We start from the raw sequence: 23,030 nt of genomic DNA, 5'->3' as shown, positions 1-23,030 counted from the left end.
CACCACCACATCCGGCTAATTTTTTGTGAAATACAGTTTTATAAAATCTCCTATTATCCTTTTTTCATTTATAATTTTAAATCTTTGTTCAATCTGCCCTAAAGAAAAAGGCTTCTGCAGTGACCTTATGTTATGTATTTCCTCTTTTTCTTTCCCACTGAAGGTCAGTTTTAGAATTAGCCCGTCTAAGTCAGGCATGGTATCACGTGTCTATAGTCCCAGCTACTCAGGAAGCTGAGGTGGGAGGATCACTTGAGGCCAGGAGTTCAACACCAGCCTGAGCAACATAGCAAGACCAAGTCCCTACAAAAGATTTTTAAAAATTAGCTAGGCATGATGGCACACATCTGTAGTCAATCTACTCAGGAGGCCAAGGCAGGAAGATCATTTGAGTCCAAGTGTTCGAGTGTGGTACACTATGATTGCACCTGTGAATAGTCCTTGCACTCCAGCCCAGGCAACAAAGCAAGACCCCATCTCTTAATAAAAAAGAAAGAATGATATCCATCTGGGTTATTATTAAATCATCTCCTGGTCCTTCATCTCCTACTGCTTTTAACTGTCTGTCTATATCTGAGGGGTTAACAATTAAGTGAATTAATTAATACATATGTGGTAGCCCAGGACAATATGTGTGTAGTGAAATCTGAATTCTATAGTAAAGTTCTGTCTGTCTTCCCGAGAATTAGGAAGATCCTTAATTAGAGCCTTTAACTTCCTTGAGACTAGAGTTTAAATGAACTTCTATAGATTTGTCTTCTAGTCAAGCAATTTTAAGGGGATATTATGCAGTGTGATTGTTGTGTTTCTGAGAAAAACACTGTAAAAAGGTCAGAGACTCGGGAGAAGATGGAATAAAGGAACCATGTATGAATAGATCAAGTGCAAGATGATAAGTTTCTGAAGGTTTGGGCAGAAATGAACTAGTGAGTCTTCGAGGGAGACTTAGAGTCACTATTTTGTTGAGGTCTCAGCATGCCAATTAATGAAGCTTTCAACTCAATGTTTGGAGTTTTTGTCTCCTAATTTGTTCTAGAGCTCCTCATAAATATACTGTTATTAATTTTGACGAGTCAAAAGGTTCCCTAAAAATGATCATTGTTTTTCTAAGTTTTTGTGGGGTTTTACTAAGCTACGCATGAAAGTTGTGATTATTGCCCCAGCTTATTTAGGAAGCAGGAGTTTTTCCAGGAGAAGATTATGACTTTTATATACGCAAACTCAGTGCAAACAAGAAAGGGGTCACTACAGTTGGTCAGCAGTTGATGCTTATGAGTGGTGTTTTGTGATCCTCAACCAAGCAAGACTAGAAAGGGGTTGTGTGATTGGTCTTTTGATTAACAATTTAACAATCACTGACCCTGAAGCCATTTCTTCAAAGAGCCCTGGTTTTAGTGGGAAATGGTATCCAGAAAATACAATCTTAGGCTCTAGAGGTGCTCATTGCTACTGATTTGGTTTTTGTTTCTTGGACGATTGCTTTTATTTAGCAGTAGGTTGAAATTTTATGTTACTCTTTGAGGGTATTAAACTCATTGAATAACTTGAAAACTCAGCCACCAATGTCAAGTGCTATTTGACATTGGTCTTTGCTAAGAATTTGAGAGACTAAAGCTAATAATATTATTCTGAAGTGGTGAAATAATAGGTTGTTGAAAAAGAATATACTCTATATTTATTTAATAGCAATGGTAATATTTTTATGAAGAAACTTATCTGCAAGTATAAATAATACAAGAGGTAGGTTGCTTATAATTATTTGGGCTTCATTTTTCAAACTGGGAAACTGAATTACAGTGAGGCCAAATAATCTATATACATCTTCATAATTAGGTAATAGTGACAGTGCTACAATTTGTTTCTCCCAAATGCCAGATCACTTTTTGTTTTGAAAAACTACTTTCTTCCCTAGTTAAAAAAAAGCAAGTATAAGATGTGGGTAACCTTTTGAAGTCATTCAGAATTAAAATGAAATTTCATAAATTAAAGTGATAAATTATTGTTAAAGTGTGTCAGGGTTTTGTATGCACGTTTTGGATAAAAATTTAACCCTTTCTTTTTTCTGTTTTAGTTGTTATACCACATTTGCATAAGTTAGCCTTGGTGAACAACTTACAGATTGTGGATTCTAAAAGACTGGACATTGCTACACATCTTTTTGAAGCCTACAGTGCACTTTCCTGTTGTTGTATCCTTGCTTTATTACAGTGTATCTACATTTATATAACCATCTTAGAGTGGAACTTGGTTGTTAAAGATTGAAAAGTAGAACTTCTTTTCTTCAACTTACATAAGAATTGTAGAAAATTGAAGATTTGATTTGTCTCACTCCACTCCATCTTCTAGCCATCTCATAATTTTAAAAGATAATTTTAAGTCCTCTGTGCTGTTATGCTCTATAGTTTTGAGAATTTTGATGAAGTTCTTAACCTGAAGTTTTTATTTATATTAGCTACATAACCGAGCAAGAAATGAAGAGCAGAAAGAATTGCAGCTGAGACTTCTGTTAATCAAAAGGAAGCCTTGTATATATGACTTGGCATTTAGGTTTTTCAGTGAATGTTTAACTCTCAGTATCCAGTGGAATATTATGAATATCTCTTAGAGAGATATCACACATTGGAAAAGTACAGGGCCAACAAAGCTAATGATCTCCAGTGATTACAGAACTGGGAGAAAACTTAGAGATCATGTAGGTCCATGTCAGCGACTGTAAATGATTAAACTAAGGCTTAAAGACATGAGTGGCTTCTGTTTTTTATAGTTAAAAGCAAAACTGTGACTGGAACAAAGAACTTTAGCCATTCTGTTAAATATTCTCTTTACTATCATATGCCTATAAAATAAAACTAAGAAGGAAGTAAAGATAACGATGGGCAAAGTGAACTCCCAACTTTTAGGCTCTTTTATTTAAAAGGCAGAAGGGTTGAAGAAAGGGGAAATGAGAGATTGAAAAAAGAGTGAAAGGCTAAATACCAAAGTACATGCTCAACAAAAACCAGAGAACGAAGGAAGAGCTTCAGGATTTTTATATATGGTTCACATTGTTATATACCAGTTTGATGTAATAAGCAACATGAACAGGTAATTTTAAATGAGATAAATATGCCATAAAATATTACTGACAGTCATTGACACTGGATTCTTGACTAGAATGTACCAAGAAGAGGTTATTTTTGTTCAGAATAAATCAAATAGAGAAAGTAGAAAAGTAGAGCTATCTGTTAAGTAGCTATATGTCTTTGGAAATACTAAAACTGAAAGTTGGATGCATGGTTGAGAGCAGTTTGTGTTGGAAATCTGTTACAAATGACCTAATCATGAGGAAGATATGAGCCATGTTTTTTATAATACAGATGGCACCATGTTTTAATAATAATTTTGTAACCTCAACTATTCACATCTTCTATAAGTTTAGTTCCACTAAAAGCAGAACTTATCATTCTTGATTTCTTGTTGGCATTTTCAACTTAGGGAAGATAGAGGAAGCAAAAAGAGGAACTGATATTCTGAATTAGCAAGTAAGAATTCTTTAGTATTGGAGAAGTGATAGGACCCTTGCAAGAAAGCAGCAGTGGCGCATCGCAGAGTTTGTATCTCAAAGAAAGAAAACATTGGTATGTTTAATTGGACTTTGTGAAAGTAATATTTAAAACTTACACAAAACGTTATGTAGCAGAGAGTTTCTAAAGGAATATGCCTCAAGGAAAATGGGAAAGTCAAAAGATTCAAATGTTTGGCTCTGTAAAACCAAAGTTTCCAAATAAGGAAGGCAGTGGTTTCCAAAGAGCATAGAAATCTATACAGAAGGAATTATTGTGTGTTTAGATATGCATAGGATATCACTAGAGTAAATACAGTAAAAAGTCTACATACCAATACGGTAAGGTGAAGAACCATCTTAACAATAGGCCCTGTTCAAGTACTAAAAGTGTTAGTTCTACATGAGTCAGAACTTGTACTTGAGTCAACAGTGTTGTGGCCCCTAATAAAATCACATTGTTCTAATCTGTTCTGCTCCATTATATTCTAAGCTGATCAGAAGAGTGTTCCTTTTAGCCTACCATCATGTTTTAATACAGACATTAGAAAAACTATAGTGTGTAACATTTTGGCATGATAATAAGTCAAGAAGTCATGTTTAAGGAAAGTTTGAAGGAATTTAGGAATGTTTAACCTGGAGAAGAGATGGCTTGGGGATGAAAAGATATTTTAAAGGTGTTTAGGTAGAAGGATGATTAGGCACACTGTGCAACTAAGGTACAGAGCTAACACTAACAAGCAGAGATAACAGAGGCTGATTTCGTTTCTAAGAAAAACTTCCTAATTGAGCTATCTAAAATGCAGTGATCTTCCTTAATAAACTAAGAATCTTCTTTCATTGTTAGCAGTCAGAGGCTAACCATCATTCGCCAATGAGGTAAAGGTGACTCCTAATATCTGATGGAACTAATTACCTTTAAGTTTCGAATCCTTGAGAAAGATTGGTCCATAGGGAAAAGGTAGGCCCCAATAGTGAGTAGAAAGAGGAAAAGAAAAGTGACTTCCCTCTTCTCTCTAAGTAGGGCCATCTTCAACTTCTCAATCCATGCCCATGTTTCTCCAGATCAGACTCTTAAACTACTCATTCAAAGGTCATTCAGTTATATTTTGGTGCCACTTTCCCCGTATCTTGAAAGCAAGACTACATAATAATTAGGTTGCAGCCCTCTGTATGTCTATAGGGATTTGGTTTACCAGATGATGTTTATATTTTTCATACCTATTAAATTTATAAATCACTCATTATAGGAGCCTTGTTTGTGAACAATTTTTATTTATAACTGTATTTTCAAAGGAGTAGTTACACTGATTTTTTTCTCAGTGAAATTCATTTTTTCAACTAAGTCATCTTTATAAGGGAACTCATTTAAATCATCTATTTTAATCATCTTTATGGCCGGGCCTGGTGGCTCGCGCCTGTAATCCCAGCACTTTGGGAGGCCAAGGTGGGCAGATCATCTGAGGTCAGGAGTTCAAGACCAGCCTGCCCATCATGGTGAAACCCGGTCTCCACTAAAACTACAAAAAATTAGCCGGGTGTGGTGCCGCGCACCTGTAATCCCAGCTACTCGGGAGGCTGAGGCAGGAGAATCGCTTGAATCCAGGAGGCGGAGGTTGCAGTGAGCTGAGATCATGCCACTGCACTCCAGCCTGGGTGACAAGAGCAAAAAACTCTGTCTCAAAAAATAATAATAATAAATTATCTTTATAAGAGAACTCATTTACTGGCATTTTTGTGGTGTGATATTAAATAGGAGCTAGTTTTACAGGCTAACAACTAGAATAAAGGGAGAATGTATCAGAATTGACGTGAATGAACAAGACGAATTGTTTTCTGGAGAAATGCATCTGCTTTCCTGATACCTTTTAATGTCAAGATAATCAACTAAAACTCAAAGATGACTAAGAACTACAAGTAATCCTAAACTTAACAAATGCTCTTATTACCACAAAAGCTCTGTTACCCAACTCAATCAGGACCCATAGTAGGTCAGTTTAACAGGATGGCTAAAGCAAGAAATCAGGAAAATGGTATCTACCTTAACTTACTTTAACTTAAAATGTATATATGTTATTTTCTTTTACCAGTCTTTTGATGTAGTCATCTCTTTTTTGTGAATTATAGTTAAACATCTTCTTTCTGATTTACCTTCTTTCTGAGGTAAATCATATCTGTAATGCAATTGTCTATGATTTTCAGGTTAAAGTTCTTTAAAGAGGATCCAGAAATATAATATCCTGTTATGCACTATAGAGTTTTTCTAGATTTTTATATTTTTCTCAATCTTTTACAATTGTCTTATACCTAATAGTTAAACAGCAATGTTTTAAGCAATTTGCATTTATCAGTTTTTCCCAAAACTTTCAACTTAGTTGTCATGGAAAATTTACTTTTTGTTTTTTTGGTTTGTTTTGTTTTGTTTTGTTTTCTTGAGACAGAGTCTCGCTCTGTCGCCAGGCTGGAGTGCAGTGGCATGATCTCGGCTCACTGCAAACTCCCGGGTTCACACCATTCTCCTGCCTCAGCCTCCCGAGTAGCTGGGACTACAGGCGCCCACCACCACGCCCGGCTAATTTTTTGTATTTTCGGTAGAGATGGAGTTTCACCGTGTTAGCCAGGATGGTCTTGATCTCCTGACCTCGTGATCCACCCGCCTCAGCCTCCCAAAGTTCTGGGATTACAGGCATGAGCCACCACGCCCGGCCGGAAAACTTACTTTTTATACTTTTTTTATATTCATTGAAACATCTGATTGGGTTACATGATTTAATTGTTATGCTCATTTTATACATTTCCATGACATTCTGTAATTTAAATGATGAATACCACTGACATAAATAGATTTGTGTGAATAAACACAATTGACTCCTGATAAATAACTTACTCTGCACGTGAGGATTCATGCTTGAGGGGAGCCTGTTTACCCTCAGTGATCACCATGCAATAGGCATCATCTAAGAAGGCTTCTCTTTTATATGGTACTAACTTGGTTGTTCTGTTGGACATACCAGTTTGGTTTCGTTTAATTCCCTTAACTCCCTTGTCCCAAGTCATTTCAGAGGATTTAATGGTTAATCACTTTTTACCTGGTCTCAGATGTTTACGGACGGACATGGAACATCTCTCTCCAGAGCATGAGGTGAGCCACTGTGATTAGCAGTGCCATATTCATATTTTAATACCTCATATACAGACTTGCATTCTTCTCTATGTGAGGCTTATCATATGCTATACTTAATTTTTTTTAATCTAGCTCAATGTCATTTTATCAACTTATTTACTAGCTGTGATATCTTCAACAACTCCTTTCACATCTTTGAGCCTCTCTTTAATTGTCTAAAGTAGGGATAATACACTCTCCTTCACTTAATATGAGACTTTAATAAGATAATGTATGTGAAAATTTTTAACTATAAAATGTTGGTTATCTCTGACCATCAACTTTCTTAGATGCAGTTTCTATTTTCTGTCTTCATTTCCTCATAACTATTTTATTTCATTCTATTTGTCTCCTGTTTCCCCTGGTTTCCTCCAAATCCCTGTTTATCATTTATTTTCTATTCTGTATCTTCAACCTATTTTTCCATCAGCTTTTCCTTTTATGATGTTTGACTCTGAACTCCTAAATAGCAAAAACTTCCTTTCATCCCTCTCCAAGTCTCGTATTCTTCCTGATCATCCACATTTACTCTCTCAACTTTTACAGTGTCTATTGGTACATCATATTCCCTGCATCACACTAATCCATTGAAACTGCCATCTTTAAGATCACTCGTGACCAAGCTGCCACCCTGACAGGACTTTCTTTTTGTTGTTATAACTTCAGGTCTCTCTGCAGCATTTTCTGATTCAAAACTCCTGTGGCTCCTGGGACTCCATTCTATTCCTGTTTTTTTTTTACTTCTCTAGTCAGTTCTTCCCAATCTCCTCTCCTTTCTTACCTCACCTTTTCATTCATTAGAATTACTCTCCATGAACAAGTTCATCCATACTCATCATCTAACTTGCCTCTACTACATGTTACTATCAGACAAATTTCATCTTCTGCTCTAACCCCATGCTGGAGCCATAGAACTTCCTGGCTCACTGCTACCTGTCTATTTCACCTGCATGTCCTACAGGCATCTTGTAAAATTCAGCATGGCCAATCCCCTCAACCAGAATTACTCTCCGTCTCCCACTTTGGCTAATGCCACACGGCTTTCTCCCCAAATCATATACCTGATAGTTAACATGGAATATGTCCAATTAGTTCTTTAATTTCATAATGTCTTTCTAATCTCTTCCCTTTCTTTATACCTGTGCCACCCTGTTAGTTGAATCCTTTATTGTTACCTCATTGAACCATTGTAGAATATCCTAATTTTTCTCCAATCTTAGCTCTCTACTATTGTTTCTCACTACAGCCAAAGTACTTTTTCTAAAGTATAAATCTCTTCATCTTATTCTCCTATTAAAAACCTTTTACAAGTTTCTTACATACAAGGCCTTTTATCATCTGACACCTGTTCATCTTGATAGTTTCATCCCTCTCCGTTTCTCCTCCATCACACACTCTGCCCCAGCCATGCCAAACTAATTCATCTCCACCACATACATTGTCTTTTGCTTCCATGCCTTTGCCTGTTCTCTTCCTTCTGTCAGAAGAATACCATTGCATAATGTAAAGTGTAGGATGTACATTCAAAGGCTATATTACATATGTGTTTGTATTAGTCAAGGTTCTCCAGAGAAGCAAAACCAAAATGATATATTAAGAGATTTATTTTAAGGAATTGGCTTATGCAGTTGAGGGGGCTGGCAAGTCCAAAATATGTAGGAGAGACCATAAGGCAGAACACTCAGGCAGGAATTGATGTTACAGGCTTCAGTCCAAAATATGGAGGGCAGGCTGATAAGCAGTATTTGAGGCAGATTCCTTCTTCAGGAAACCTCACTTTTTGCTCATAAAGCCTTCAACTGCTTGGATGAGGCCTACCCATATTTTTTAGGGCAATAATCTCCTTTACTTAAAATTAATTTATTGTAGATGTTCAGCACATCTACAAAATACTTTCATAGCAATGCCTGGGTCACTGTTTGATTAAATAACTGAGTATTATATCCTAGCCAAGTTGACACAGAAGACTATGACTAACTATCAGTCTTGTTTAAAAAACAATTATACTGTCACAAAGTTGATGAGGGAAAAAAAAGGAAAAATTTTTAAAATAATAATAATTAAACTAACACCCATGTAATTACTACCTAGCTTAATAGAAAATTACCAGTATCTTAAAAGTTCCATATATGCCCCTCCGTAATCATGTCCCTCTCCTGTGCTCCTCCAAGTTTAGCACTTGCCCAGAATTTTATATTTATCATACTTTTTCTTATTGTTTTACCACATATTTATTTATCCCTAAACAACATAGTATTTAATTTTGCATATTTCTCCTATCCTGTATATATGGAATCTCCTGTATGTATTCTTATATGATTTGCTTTTTTCACTCATTTTGTTTATAAGTTTCACTCTTATTGATATTTACAAAAGTAGTTATCTTATTGTCCTTACTGAATAGTATTCCTTTGTATGATTATGCCATAGTTTATCCATTCTTCTTTCTAGGAAAATAGGTGATATTTTCAGTATTTTGTTATTATAAACAGAATTACAAGCATCTTACGATGCACATGTGCAAAAGTTTGTCTGTGAGATACAAACTAGGAATAGAATCAACAAGTTGTACAGTGTACACATTTTCAGTTTTGCCTGCTAATGCTAAATTGTTTTCCGAAATGCTAACAATTTATACCCCTATAGGCAGTGTATGGGAGTACCCTCTTAGTTCTCATGTTTGCCAACACTTGGGATTGTTAAACTTTCTAATTTGGTGGATATAAAATTACCATTATGTTTCTGATTTGCATTTCTCTAATTACTGTCAAGTTTGGGCATTCTTTGGTATGCTTATTGATGAGTTGTGTTCTTCTATTAAAGTCTATTTAGGTTTTTTGCCTATTTTTCATTTAGGCTGTCTTTTTAACCATTATTTTTTAGAAGTTCATTATGTATCTGGAATATACCAATACTTGGTCAATTTTATGTTTTATGAATATCTGTTTCCAATTTATATGTCTTTTCATGTCTTTGGCATCTTCGAACACTGATTCTTAATTTTTTAATAGTCAGATTTATTGATCATTTCTAAAAGACATTATTTCCTATACTTCTGAAATTTTTTTAAATTGACTTTATATAATAAAATCATTAATTTTACTAGAATTGGTTTTTATGTGTGATGTGAGCTAGCATTCCAATTATATTTTTTTTCCTATGTGGACAATCTGTTATTTCAGTATTATTTATTGAACAGTTCATCCTTTTTGCACTGATTGGCAATGCTGCCTCTGTCATATATGAAGTTCCAATGTATGTACGTGCCTGTTATTGGGGAACATTCTTTCTCACTGGTTTCTTTGTCAATTATTATAAAAGCGATATGCTGTCTTCATTACATTTGTCTTGTTTAAAAGTCCAGAATTCCAGTAGGACAAGTCCAGCATCTTGTCCTTTTTTAGAAATGTTTTGACTGTTCATGACCCTTACCTTCCTCGTGTAAAGTTTAGTATTATATTGACAGGTTCCAAGAAGGATCTTATGTAGATTCTGATTGAAATTGAATTGACTCTGTAAATTAATTTGGGGAGTCTTCTCTATGATTGAGTCTTGCTATATAGAACATGCTATATCTTATATTTATTTAGATCTCCTTTCAACACGCTGGGACTACAGGCATGAGCCACCATCCCCAGCCTGGTTTTTTTGTTTTGTTTTGTTTTTCTTTATTTATTTTAAAGTTAGTTTTGAATAGGGATTTATCAGTTTCATTAATCTCAAATATTGCACTTTTAGCTGTGTTGATTTTTCCTACTGCTTTTTTTCTATTTTACTTGTATCTGTTTTCATCTTTATTTCCTTTTATTTTGTTTAGGTTTGTTTTTCTATTTTTCTAACTTCTTGAGGAGGAAGTTTAGGTTATTTTTAAACTTTTCTTCTTTTCTGATATATTAATTTAAGGATTTTGGTTTTTTGTTTGTTTTTTTGAGACAGGGTCTCACTGTCACCCCTTGCTGGAGTGCAGGGTGCTGTCTTGGCTCACTGCAACCTCTACCTCCCAGTGATCCCCCCACCTCAGCCTCCCGAGTAGCTGGGACTACAGGAATGCACCACCATGCCCAGCTAATTTTTTGTATTTTTAGTAGAGACAGGGTTTTGCCATGCTGTCCAGGCTGGTCTCAAACTCCTGGGTTCAAGCGATCCACCCACCTTAGCCTCCCACAGTGCTGGGATTACAGGCTTGAACCACCATGCTTGGCTATGAATTTAAGGTTTTAAGTATTGTTTTAGCTGTATCCCTTGCATTTGCTATATTTTATCTTTATTATCATTTAGTTCAAATTACAGTTTTATTTCCAGTATTTCATTACTGACCCATGGGGTTTGTTTAATTGGGGGGCAATGGGAATTATCTAGTGATATTTTTGTTACTGATTTCTAACTTAACTACAGTCAGAAAACAGTGTGATTTCAGTCCTTTGAAATTTGTTAAAGTTATCCTAATGACCCAGAATATGATCAGTGTGGCATTTGAAAAGAATATACATTCTGTCTTTATTAGGTATACTGTTTTATATATTTCAATAAAATAAGGTTAGTTAATTTTATGGTTCAATTCTATCTTCGTATCAGTTTTTTTGTGACCTGCTTGTTTCATCAGCTGTTGAAAGACATGTTAAAAGTTAAGACTGACAGCCAGGCGTGGTGGCCCATGCCTGTAATCCCAGCACTTTGGGAGGCCGAGGCAGGCAGATCACCTGAGGTCACGAGTTCACGACCAGTCTGATCAACATAGAGAAACCCCATCTCTACTAAAAATACAAAATTAGCATGGTGGTGCATGCCTGTCATTCCAGCTACTTGGGAGGCTGAGGCAGAAGAATCGTTTGAACCCAGGAGGCAGAAGTTGCAGTGAGCCATGATCGCGCCATTGCACTCCAGCCTGGGCAACAAGAGCGAACTCCGTCTCAAAAAAAAAGTTATAATTGGGAATTGTCTACTTCCCCTTTTAGTTCTTTTCAGTTTTGCTTTGTATGTTTCTTAGATGCCCTTTATCAGGTTGGGGAAGTTTCCTTCTATTCCTAGTTTTTGAATGTTTTTATAATGAAGGGATGTTAGATATTATCAAGTATTTTTTTCTGCATCAATTGAGATGATCATGAGGTTGTTTTTTCTTCTATTGATACAGTGTGTTACATTAATTTATCTCAGAGTACTAAACCAACCTTGCATTCCTGGGATAAATCCCACTTGGTTATGTTGTATAGTTCTTTTTATATTAGCTGGATTAAGTTTGCTAGTATTTTGTTGAGGATCCTTGCTTCCAAGATAAATGCTAAATCTAAGTCTATAGGACAGAACAAATAAGAAGCAAGCCTGTTTCACCACAAATTGCCCTACCTCCATTAGGGTATGGTGGGACTGAATAAGAGGAATAATTTAAAGACTTTAAAAGGATCAGATTCCCAGATTCCCTTGCCAACCTTGAAAGGAGACTGGAGCTTTGCTCTGTAGGCTTGAGATATCGGGCATAGCTGAAAACCATACTGAAAAGCGGGAAAATAAGTGACAGCTAGTTAATGATGGGACACCTCATTACCCTTCAAATTCTGGCTGTTAGGTTTATGCCTACAGGGGAAAACAAATCAACAGAAAGTTAGGTTGGTGCCCGATTTAACTTAAAGTGAAGTTTACACATGCATAAAGAGATACTAATCCACGTTTTGGTGCGCCAGTCATTAGTAGACATCCCAAGATTACCAATCATTTAGAAAAGCCTAGAATACCAAAGATAGAGATGAAAATATAGAAGAAAGAAGGAGGGTACTGGAGGAAACAGACAATGCGAGGAGGATAAAGAAAAATACAAAAATTTCCCCTTAAAAACCAAAAAGCAAAAAACTAGCCAAACAAACAAATGCTATAACCTGTGAGACAAGAGAGTGGGGAAGCAGAGAATACATTCAAAAAAGGGTAATCTAGAATTTCCCACATGATGCATGATAAAAGTTTCATTCTCTCAGAATAATCCCCAAAGTCCTTATCATAATCTCAAGGCACTATAGGATCCAGCCCTCTCTTCTAGTACATCTAAGACTTCATCTTCTATCCTCTCTCCCTTGCTCACCCTGCACCAACTCTGGCCTCTTTCCTTAGGATATGGCAGGTCTTCTCCCACCTCACAGCCTTTGAGCAGCCTCTTCCTAGTGTCTGCAGCACTTATTCCTCCATCTCCTTCATGTTTTTACTTAAACATTAACATCTCCTTGAAGCCTACCCTGAACACTTCCATGAGAATTGTACCATTCTCTGCTTTGGCCTTCCTAATACCCCTTATCTTACTCAATATTTTTTTTAAAACCCATATCACTTTCTAATATACTACATAATTTACCTGCTTTTTGTATATCTATCTCTCTTACTAGAACATAAGCTCCACGAGTAGGGAATATTGTCTGTTTTATTTGCTCTATCCCCCCTGTCTAAAAAGGTGCCTAGTCCGTAGTAGGTAGACAATAAATATTTTTTTAGTGACCTCCGTGCCCAAACATGGGCCAAGAATATTCAGAAGAGCCATTCATTTTCTGGTGTGGTTGCCAGATATCAGAGCAGCAGTTTAGATCTCTCTAACCTTTCTATCACTCACTCAGTTTCCCTGCAGGAATGGTGTTAACTTTTACACACCCAGCATATCCCTCATTATATTTTAGTAGCCATGGAGCTGTACCTAGTCTCAGCTCTAGGCATTAAAATAAGGGATCTTGCTTTTTGCAACCTGGAGAAAGCAAAGGGGTGTAGAACAGGACAGCTTTTACTGGGAAAATATGTGTGTGACCGTAGTGTGTGTGTATGTTAAATATATAGATGTATATAAATTTTACTTTTAACATTAGAAGATGGTGGGTAAGCTAAGGGAGAATAGAAAACATTTAGAAAGAAGACTAGTGAAAATCAAAATAAATTATTGTTACATGATTGAGATTTTTTAAAGCTACTTCTGTACCTAGTCTAGCAATCTAATATGAATTCCTTTAACAAAGTGACTGCCAAAACTAAATTTTTAATTAACATATTAGCTTATGGGAATATTAAAAATTAAAGCATTAGATTAAACCATAGTATTTTACTATGTAAACTGTATTTCACTAAAGTCAATTTTTTTAATCAGGTTATTTTAAGTTCCATGATAAAAGAATGTGAACAAAAAGTTGAAAACAAGACCGTCCAAGAGCCTCAAGGGTAAGACATTAATTCTTTTTTTAAGGCTACATGTTAACCTTAATTTTTCTATCTAAATTTGCTATCAATCAGTATAATGTGTCATTTTGTGTTATGTTATAGTCATTCGTTTGGAAGACAAGAAAATGATTTAAGTCACTGGTTCTCAAATCCTGGTCCATAAACCATCTCATCAGAATTATCTGGGGAATTTAAAATTCAGGTCTCCATCCCATGCCCTGTGCCTTCTCTCAATATTCTCAGTCAGCCTAGGGACATTTAAAAGCTTCCAACAAAATTCTGATATGTAGCTGGGTTGTTCACTCACTGGTCAAAATAATGTCTAGAAACTTGTGACAGGAGTTGTAAGATAAACAACATACTGCATAAAGGATTATAAGCTTGGGAATGTTCTAGTCACATGCTTCTAATCAAACTAATTGGAATCCAAGGATTCAGTAAAATTAAAATATAAGCATAGGTGTGAAAGAGTATAACATTGGAGTTTCAGGAGTGGGAGTTATTTACAAATGGACTGTATGTACTCTTACTGAGGTAACCTTGAGCATCTTAAGTAGACTCTGTTAGACATAAAAAGCTGAAAAGTATTTTCTTTAAGGCTAACTACCGGGAATAAGTGTTTCATCCTATGGGTCTAGAAACACACACACACACTCGCGCATGCGCTCCTCCCTATTCCCCATGCGCAACACACATACGTCTTTGATGTGTTAGAACCCTTACTTTATAAAGACTCTTAGAATGGAAGCAGTCTTCTCCATATATAACCATTTTAGCTCCAGAGGATTAAAACAATAGACACATTCACATCTTCTATATTATTGGCGGGTTTTTATAGAGGTTTTTTACAAGTTTTTCTAACAAACACAAAAATAAACTGAAAATATAATGAATTTCTATACATATTATAACTGTAACCCAGCTTCAGTTTCTTCCATACCCCACCTACTTCTCCCTCCCATTCTCTGGTATGTGTCTTTTAAACATAAGTATTATTTTAAAAAACATAAACACAATATCATTATCACACCAACATAACAATAACAACTTAATATCATCAACTATCCGCCTTTGTTCAAATTTCTCCTTGTTTTATAAATGTCAGTGATTTGTTGTTTGTCTTTCCTTACAGTGTGTTTCTTTGAGTCAGGATCCAAATGAGTTCTGTACATTGCAGTTGGTTGCTATGTTAAGTCTCCTTCAATCCATAGACAGAATCTTACCTTTCTATTCCTTTTTTCTCCATACAATTTACTTATTGAAGACACTGAGTCATTTGTCCTATAAAGTTTCCCACACTCTGAATTTTGCTGATTGCATTTATCTTCTGTCTTTTAACATGTTCTTCTCTATTTCTTGTATATTTGATAGCTGGGTCTAGATCTAGAGACTTAATCAGATTCAGGGCAAGCTTCTGTTCTCCTCAGGTTTTTACACATATGATTCCGTCTGCCAGGAGTATTCTTACTCTGCCTGGCTAGTTCCTATTCATCCTTCAGGAAAGAGCTTAGATGTTGCCTCTTCAGGGAAGCCTTCCTTGGCCCCACCCTTCCTCTGAAGTCTATCATAGATCAAAAGCACAAGAGGAAAGCCTTTTACTTGAAGCACTAAAAGGAATTGCTTCTCAGATGGAAGGAAAAGCGAGAGTGAGTGCAGATAAAGATATCTGTATCCGTGAAGAGCGCTGCCTTTTGCTGTGGGGAATACAAAGATGATGCATACATGGATTTCACCTCCAAAGAGCCTGTGGTTAAAAGCAGTATTTTTCAACCTGCAGATCATGACATTAGTACATTGCTTAATTAATTCAATTGGTTGTGATAGGTATTTCATCCCAAGAAATAGAATCAAATAGAGAGTACATCCCAAGTGGTAAGGGTGAGTCTTTCTTATGAAACATCAGTTACCTGTGTAAGTACTACAAGTCATCACATAAAATGTGGCACTTACTATGGATCTGTGTCAGAAAAGTTTGAAAAGCACTGATCTGCAGGCAGAAAATGTATGCATAACTATTTTGGTACCCTTCTCATATTCATTCAGCAGTAAGTAAATTCAGAGCGCTTACCATGGGCTGTTCACAAAGATGAGCTTCACCAAGTCATAATCTCTTCCCTCGGGGTATTCACAGCTGACAGTGGGAAAAAGAAGCAGTTAAAAATAAAGATAAGCACTAAAACAATGCCTGCAAATGGTTCCACGGAAAAAGGAATACAGAAGTCTTCAGATATGAATGACTGACTAGGGAGGAAAAAAGAAAGAGCAAAAGAGGATTACATGAGGAAAAATCAGCGCTGTGCAAAATGACCAAAGTTACAGAAAAGCCTGTTTGGGAACTGTAAGTAAAGCTAGAGCGCGGCCGGGCGCGGTGGCTCAAGCCTGTAATCCCAGCACTTTGGGAGGCCGAGACGGGTGGATCACGAGGTCAGGAGATCGAGACCATCCTGGCAAACACGGTGAAACCCCGTCTCTGCTAAAAAAATACAAAAAACTAGCCGGGTGAGTTGGCGGGCGCCTGTAATCCCAGCTACTCGGGAGGCTGAGGCAGGAGAATGGCGTAAACCCGGGAGGCGGAGCTTGCAGTGAGCTGAGATCCGGCCACTGCACTCCAGCCGGGGCAACAGCGCGAGATTCCGTCTCAAAAAAAAAGCTAGAGCACTGAGTATATGTGGGAGAATGGTAGAGATAAGTATATAAAGGTAGGAGGCACCAAACAGTAAAGAATTCTGTGTGCTACACTGGGAGATTTGGACTTTGTGTTATAGGTCAGGTGGTGGCAAATTTTTTGTAGAGATAGTAAATACTATTTTAAACTTTGGAGACCATACAATCTCTCTCACAGCTACTGAGCTGGACTCTGCTATTGTAGCAGGAAAGCAGCCTTTGGCAATATGTAAATAAATGTGCATGGCTGGGTTTCAGTAAAACTTTATTTATAAAAACAGCAGGCTGGATTTGGCCTGCTACCTGTAGCCAACACTTAGGACCTTTGGTTATCAACTCAGTGTCCATCAGAATCAACTGGAAATTGCTGGGTACCATCCCCAGAGTTTTTGATTCAGAAGATCTGAGTGGAGTCTGAGAATTTATATTGATAACAAGTTCCCAGGTGGTGCTAATGCTGCAGGTCTTGGAACCACACCTTGAGAATCACTGCTTTAGGAACCAGACTCTAGGGAATAGAGAAGTGGGTGGAACAGATTAGAAAGCTGTTATAGGAACCCATGATGAGATGAAGTGTGGCCTTGGATGGGAAGGTAACAATAAGTAATGCTTATGAACCAGATACCATTCTAAGCATTTTTCATATATTTGCTAATAATAGTCATACTAACCCTACAAAGTAGATACTTTTACTATTCTCATTTTACAGATGGCAGAGAGGTAGATAAGTTGCTCAGAGGCCACCTAGCTACTAAGTGGAGGAACCAGAACCCAGGCATTGCTGTCCTTGAGACTGCAATTTTAACCACCATGTTATAATGCCAGTGTATGGCAGTGAATATGAGAAGATGGATTTGAGACCCATATTTCAGATGGGAACTCAGTTTAACTTGGCAGCTGATTAAGAGTGAAGGAGAACAGAATCAAAATATTCCTACATTTCTGATCTGAACATTTAAACGGATGATGATAAAATACAACAAAATGGAACTATAGGAAGAACTATTCTGAAGAGGAATATTTAAAATCTGAGGCACAGGTAGAATGTTTTACAGGCAGTTCACTGAGATCTAAGAACCATTAGCAGCACATGGGTGGTAATTAAAGGCTTACAGTTGGAGCAGTGGTAGATAAATGATATCATTTGAAAAGGGGGTTCTGATGGGGAGAAGGTGAACAGTCATGGAATTAGAGACCAACATTTCGGATGCATATGGAAGAACTTAACTGAGATATAGAAGGCAAACCAGAATGGTGTTAGAAATCAAGTGGAGATTTTATTTCTGTTTTTGTTTTGTGGGGGGGTTGTTTTGTTTTTTTGTTTTTTTCAACATAGAGTCTCACTGTGTCTCCCAGGCTGGAGTGCAGTGGCACCATCTGGGCTCACTGCAACCTCCGCCTCCCAGGTTCAAGCAGTTCTCTTGCCTCAGCCTTCCGAGTAGCTGGGATTACAGGCGTGCACCATCATGCCTGGCTAATTATTGTATTTTACTAGAGAGGGGGTTTCACCATGTTGGCCAGTCTGGTCTCAAACTCCTGACCTCAGGTGATCTACCCGTCTTGACCTCCCAAAGTGCTGGAATTACAGGTGTGAGCCGCCGAGCCTGGCCCAAGTGGAGATTTTAAAGAGAAGAAAAGAGAGAAATAATATAGGCCATAAATAGTTTTAAAGAAGATAGGGATATTAGTTGCAAAGAAAAGATCTGAGATTTGCTTGAAAACTTGCAGTGAAGATACACATTACAAGGCATCCCATTTCATTTTAATAACTCTTTTTTAAAATGTATCTTTTCCTGGATTAAAATCTCCCTTTCCAAAATTCCTATGCCCTCTAAAACAAGTCTTTATCATCTGGTAGGAGGGTGGGAGAGTGTTACAAACCCCTTTATAAAACTGATAAAAATTTACACTCTGTCTTGGGGTGGGGGCGGAATTGCTGTAATGCAATGATTTTTTTTTTTTTTTTTTTTTTTTTTTAACTGAAAAGCTTTGTAATATAGACCTGGGCCTCCTACCTCAGATGGAAAGAATCAGAAGTACTGGATTAGGCCTAGGCATCTGCATTTTCAAAAGTTTTCCAGGTGACTGTGATGTGTATCAGTAGACCTATGTAGATATATACACCCCTGCAGATATACATTTATATCCAATTTTTCACGTATGATATACGCACATATCAGTTAAGTCACCTAAATCTTCTCCAGACCAAATATTCTTCATTCCTTTCATTTTTACCTCTTAAAGTTTCCAGACTCCTTAACATCATGGTTGGCCTCCTCTTAGAATATCATTAAAACTTGATATCTCAACTATGGTCTGACCATACATCCCCTTTTTCTAGATGTAAATTTAAATCATACTTATCTTTTGACTTACACTGAGTTCTCTAAAGAAAGGAAGAGCACTGAAAAGCTAGAATGTTAAGGAAAGGCACCATAGGACTTCAGCTGGGCTTTGAAAGATGGGTAGGCAGTGGATAGAAAGATTTGAGAGTGATTGAACAATAGGCTGGACAAACCGGACTGCAGGGGGTCAAAGAGATAGTCAGTGACAGGGGTATGGAAAAACAAGAAATAGATTGCTACATTTCTTGAATGCGAAGCACATTCCATCTTGTAGGTGGTATGTAGGCATTAAAGATTTTTGAGCTAAGATGTGATATCAAGAAGTGACTTACAGAAGTTAATCTGATTATTAAAGATAGAAGACTGTTGGAATTCACTGAGTTGTAAAGTATTAGCCATGGAAGTAAAAAGAAACAGTAGAGGAGATGCTGAAAAGAATAAGGTCACAGGACTTGTGTTTGGTTTGAAATAGAAGTAGAAGGAGCTATTAAATTCACTGTTAGAACAGAGGAAAATAGTAGAACCACTGGCAAAAGTGGGGGGGAATTAAAATGGGGAGTTATTTCTAAAGTTAGGGTGTGAACAAAAGCTTGAGATGTTGGCTTTATCTAGCCAATAATAGTAATGTGGGACTGACCATCAGGAAAAGGGATGCAATTCAATTTGAAACTTTGAGAGTAAGTTTTATAATTGAAGAATCAAGAGCCAAATACCAAACCTTAGGGAAGATTACTTTGTGGGAAGAGAAGCAGCAGGAAGTACATTGGTGTACTGTCAGAAGAGCAATGTGAAGAATATTTTCAAGGTGGGAGTTGTGGTTTGGTTTTTAACTTGAGTAATTCACAGTGCACACCCTTATAGACTACATAGACCCAGGTGCCCTCCGTGGCAGGACACACCTCATGCAGTAGATTCAACAGACATGTTGAGCACCTTCAGCTTGCCACATATTGTCTTTGACATGTTCAAACACATTATCTTACTTAATCCTCAGAATTCTTTACAACAGAAATCACAAGCTGTGTTTTACAGATGAGGAAACTGAGTCAGAGAGATCTAAACCATCTTGGCCAAAGCCACAAGGCAATAAACTGGATTCCAAGTCTATTACAGGACAGTTGTCAGATCATTGAAAAATTGTGCTTGATCATTATTCTGTTTCTGTTCAGTACTATGATAAATTAACAATCTTTAGTGGTCATTTAGATTGTGTTTATTCCCTACACAGTAGGTTGGTGAAAAAGAAGAAATGGATTTGAAACTGTTGATTGAAATCAATGCAACTGGTAATTCAGGACACCCCCCCAAAAAAGAAATATCCCCCCAAAAAGGAATATACCACAGGATTATCATCAGCACAGCACAAAACCTCATTGCAATTTAATTTACTCATTTGTGAAAATACTGATAATATTTATCTTCCAGGATTGCTGTAAGAATTAAATGAAGTGATAAAGAATAGTTATTATATCATGCTATTATGTGCCTAGCACTATACTGAGCACTTTACAGTTGTATTAATATAATCATAATAACCCTAGGAGGCAGATACTAGAATCCTCCTCGTTTTACAGATAAGATTAAATAATTTACCCAAGCTGGTAAACAGAGCCAAGATTCAGTCCAGTCCCAGACTTGTTCCTAACCACTACACGTACTGCTTCCTCTACTATAGATAACAAACGTGAAAGCTGCTAACCTAGGATGGCGTATACAAACTACCCTCCATAAATATTAGTTTCCCTTTTGTGACGCCAATTCAGAGTGTGTTTGTTAATGATATGCTGTTAAAGAAATGAAAAATTGTTATTTTTTTATGTTGTTTTACATGAATTTTAAATTTTCTTTCCTAGCTCAATGTCAATTGCTGCAAGCTTAGTGAGTGAAGATACAAAGACCAAGTTTTTGAACAAAATGGGCCAGTTGACAACATCAGGTGCCATGTTGGCCAATGTGTTTCAGAGAAAGAAGTAGAAGCAGGAAGGAAGCCCCCAGTAAACACTAAGATGGACCTCAAGCCGACTGGTTCCTTGTACTTGAAGTACTTGCCTTTTTTATTTCCTCAGTTTTATGTTCTTGCATTATAATTTTATCCTAACCTCCAAAGATATTTGCACTGCTTTTAATTACTGCTGTATATTTGTTGATTTTGGAGTTACAACTGTGGTGATAGAAAATTGAGTTGATGGTCTGTACCAAGTCCCTTGTCTATGTTCTTGTCTTTCAGAATAATTTTTATATAAATATATATATAGTGAAGAAGTTTTTTTTAATTTTTGGATGGGATATTCGCAAATATCTGTATTATACACTAAGCTATTACAATGGTACTTAAAATAATGTAAATTTGAAGTCATTGTTATAAAATAATAAAGTGGAGATTACTTAAGTATTTAAATTATGAAAGAATAATGCAGACTTTTTATTGTTTCTTAACTGACTAGAAAGAGCCACCAGCATTACTCTGTGCCTTTTGGACATCAGTTTGTGTGTTCTGTAGGAATTGTGTGCATTCCATTCACACAGTATTTCTTTAGGATGCTGTGATGATTTGAATTACAAATCCTACAGTAAATAGCTAAAGATGAAACCTTCATTTCAGAACTCTCATGAATATTTTTTAAGTGCTATTTAAACCTCCCCAGCACTTAGATGCATATAATGGACTTACCTGAGGAAAGACAGCACATAGGCATGGGGAGAGGTAACCAAGGTGAATTTTACAAACTGGTGTGTAATAGATTTAAATGCTCAAAAATAAATGTAACTGAGAAGAGTTAATAATTGTGAGATTTTTCCCAAATTGAGATACAGAAGAAAATATAGTTTGAATCTGAAATTTAACACTTATTTATGTAAAACATTTTATTTAAGATATTTTCTAATGATTTTAATTTTAGAGAGTACCTTTTCATCCTGTGTGTTACAGAGAAGTACTGAAAAGTTAAGGACACTTGGGGGCTACTTTTTTTCCCTCTAAAATAAAAAAAGACATTGGCTAAATTATAACTAGTTAATTATCACCTTGTCCCTTAAAGTCAGTGACTTCCTGTGTTTGATGTATATTACATAGAGTCTTAAGTCGGTGTACAGTTCCACTGGAATTCGACAGTTGTCTATACAGTCACGCAACTTGAAGTAGAAAAGAGTGCTGGACATAGGAAGGGGGTGATTGGTTTGAGGGGTTAATGTGAGGCCTTTTTGAAAAATGAATATTTTGATAAAAAGAATTCTTGTTTTAGCACAGTTGATGCATATAGGTGATTCTCATATTTGTTGTATAAACTGGTTTAATACATTTGGAACATAGTTGGATTACATTCATTTCCTGGGAAAGTTAGCTTACCATACATTCAAGTTTATAAAACAATTTGCCATAGGCAAAGCCATTTAAAAAGTTCATTCTGAAATTATTTCATTTACCTACAGTGAAATAATTGTGAACCAAGTAGTCTTTCTGAAAACTGTTGGGTTCTAGGCATTCCTGAGAAATTGAAAGTGGCTACCTTTCATGTCAAAAATGTTGATCTGTTATAAATAAAATGTTTTTGCATATGTTTTTGTTTTGGTTTGGGCTATGTGTTTTACTTTCATTTTGAAACACTATACTTTCTATTAAGCAAAAAAAATGAGAAAAGCCTATATTCATGAAAATATACCAATATTTTATAAATATAATTTATATAAATTACCTATTTTGGTTTACTTTCACTAAAAAGGGACGATGTTGCTATAAAACTAATACATTTCAGAAGTAACTGGAAGAATAATGTTTAAACTCTGACTTGCTTCCAACTATAGTAGAATATGTGTATGTTTGTTATCAGGTGAATGGATAGAATGTGTTTTTATTGTGAACGTTTTTATTAATTAGTGAATATATTTATTAAAGTTCTAATGTTTTTTTAAAAGGCAACAAGTAGGCAAGATTCACAGTGTATTTCAAGTGAGAGTCTCTTTTCTTAAATATTTTAATATCATTAAGATTTCACGTTGTGGTTTTTGTTTTTTGTTTGTTTTTAGTGAAATACGTATTGTCTTTACAGACAAGACAGACACTAATCCCTGAGACTGAGATTTGGACTGAGTCCAAAATAGGGCATAAAACTCCCATACTCATTCCTTTTAAACAGAA

At 36.2% G+C, this 23,030-nt stretch overlaps 1 protein-coding gene across 1 annotated transcript in view; it reads left to right on the top strand.

Moving 5' to 3' along the window:
* KIAA1468 (KIAA1468 ortholog) overlaps nucleotides 1–22,454 on the top strand; it is a 123,470-nt gene extending 101,016 nt beyond the window's left edge. Inside the window, exons 25-28 of the mRNA XM_011964392.1 lie at nucleotides 2,072–2,188; nucleotides 6,595–6,683; nucleotides 13,816–13,886; nucleotides 20,749–22,454. Coding sequence (XP_011819782.1) covers nucleotides 2,072–2,188; nucleotides 6,595–6,683; nucleotides 13,816–13,886; nucleotides 20,749–20,869 — 398 coding nt within the window. The 3' untranslated portion in view covers nucleotides 20,870–22,454. The remainder of the gene's footprint in view (nucleotides 1–2,071; nucleotides 2,189–6,594; nucleotides 6,684–13,815; nucleotides 13,887–20,748) is intronic.
* The last annotated feature ends 576 nt before the right edge of the window (nucleotides 22,455–23,030 follow it).

Source organism: Mandrillus leucophaeus, unplaced genomic scaffold, assembly GCF_000951045.1.
Source record: "Mandrillus leucophaeus isolate KB7577 unplaced genomic scaffold, Mleu.le_1.0 Scaffold699, whole genome shotgun sequence".
In the NCBI taxonomy this organism is placed as follows: Eukaryota; Metazoa; Chordata; class Mammalia; order Primates; family Cercopithecidae; genus Mandrillus; species Mandrillus leucophaeus.
The sequence above is the reverse complement of the archived record's forward strand: the minus strand, read 5'-3'. Positions and strand labels throughout refer to the sequence as shown.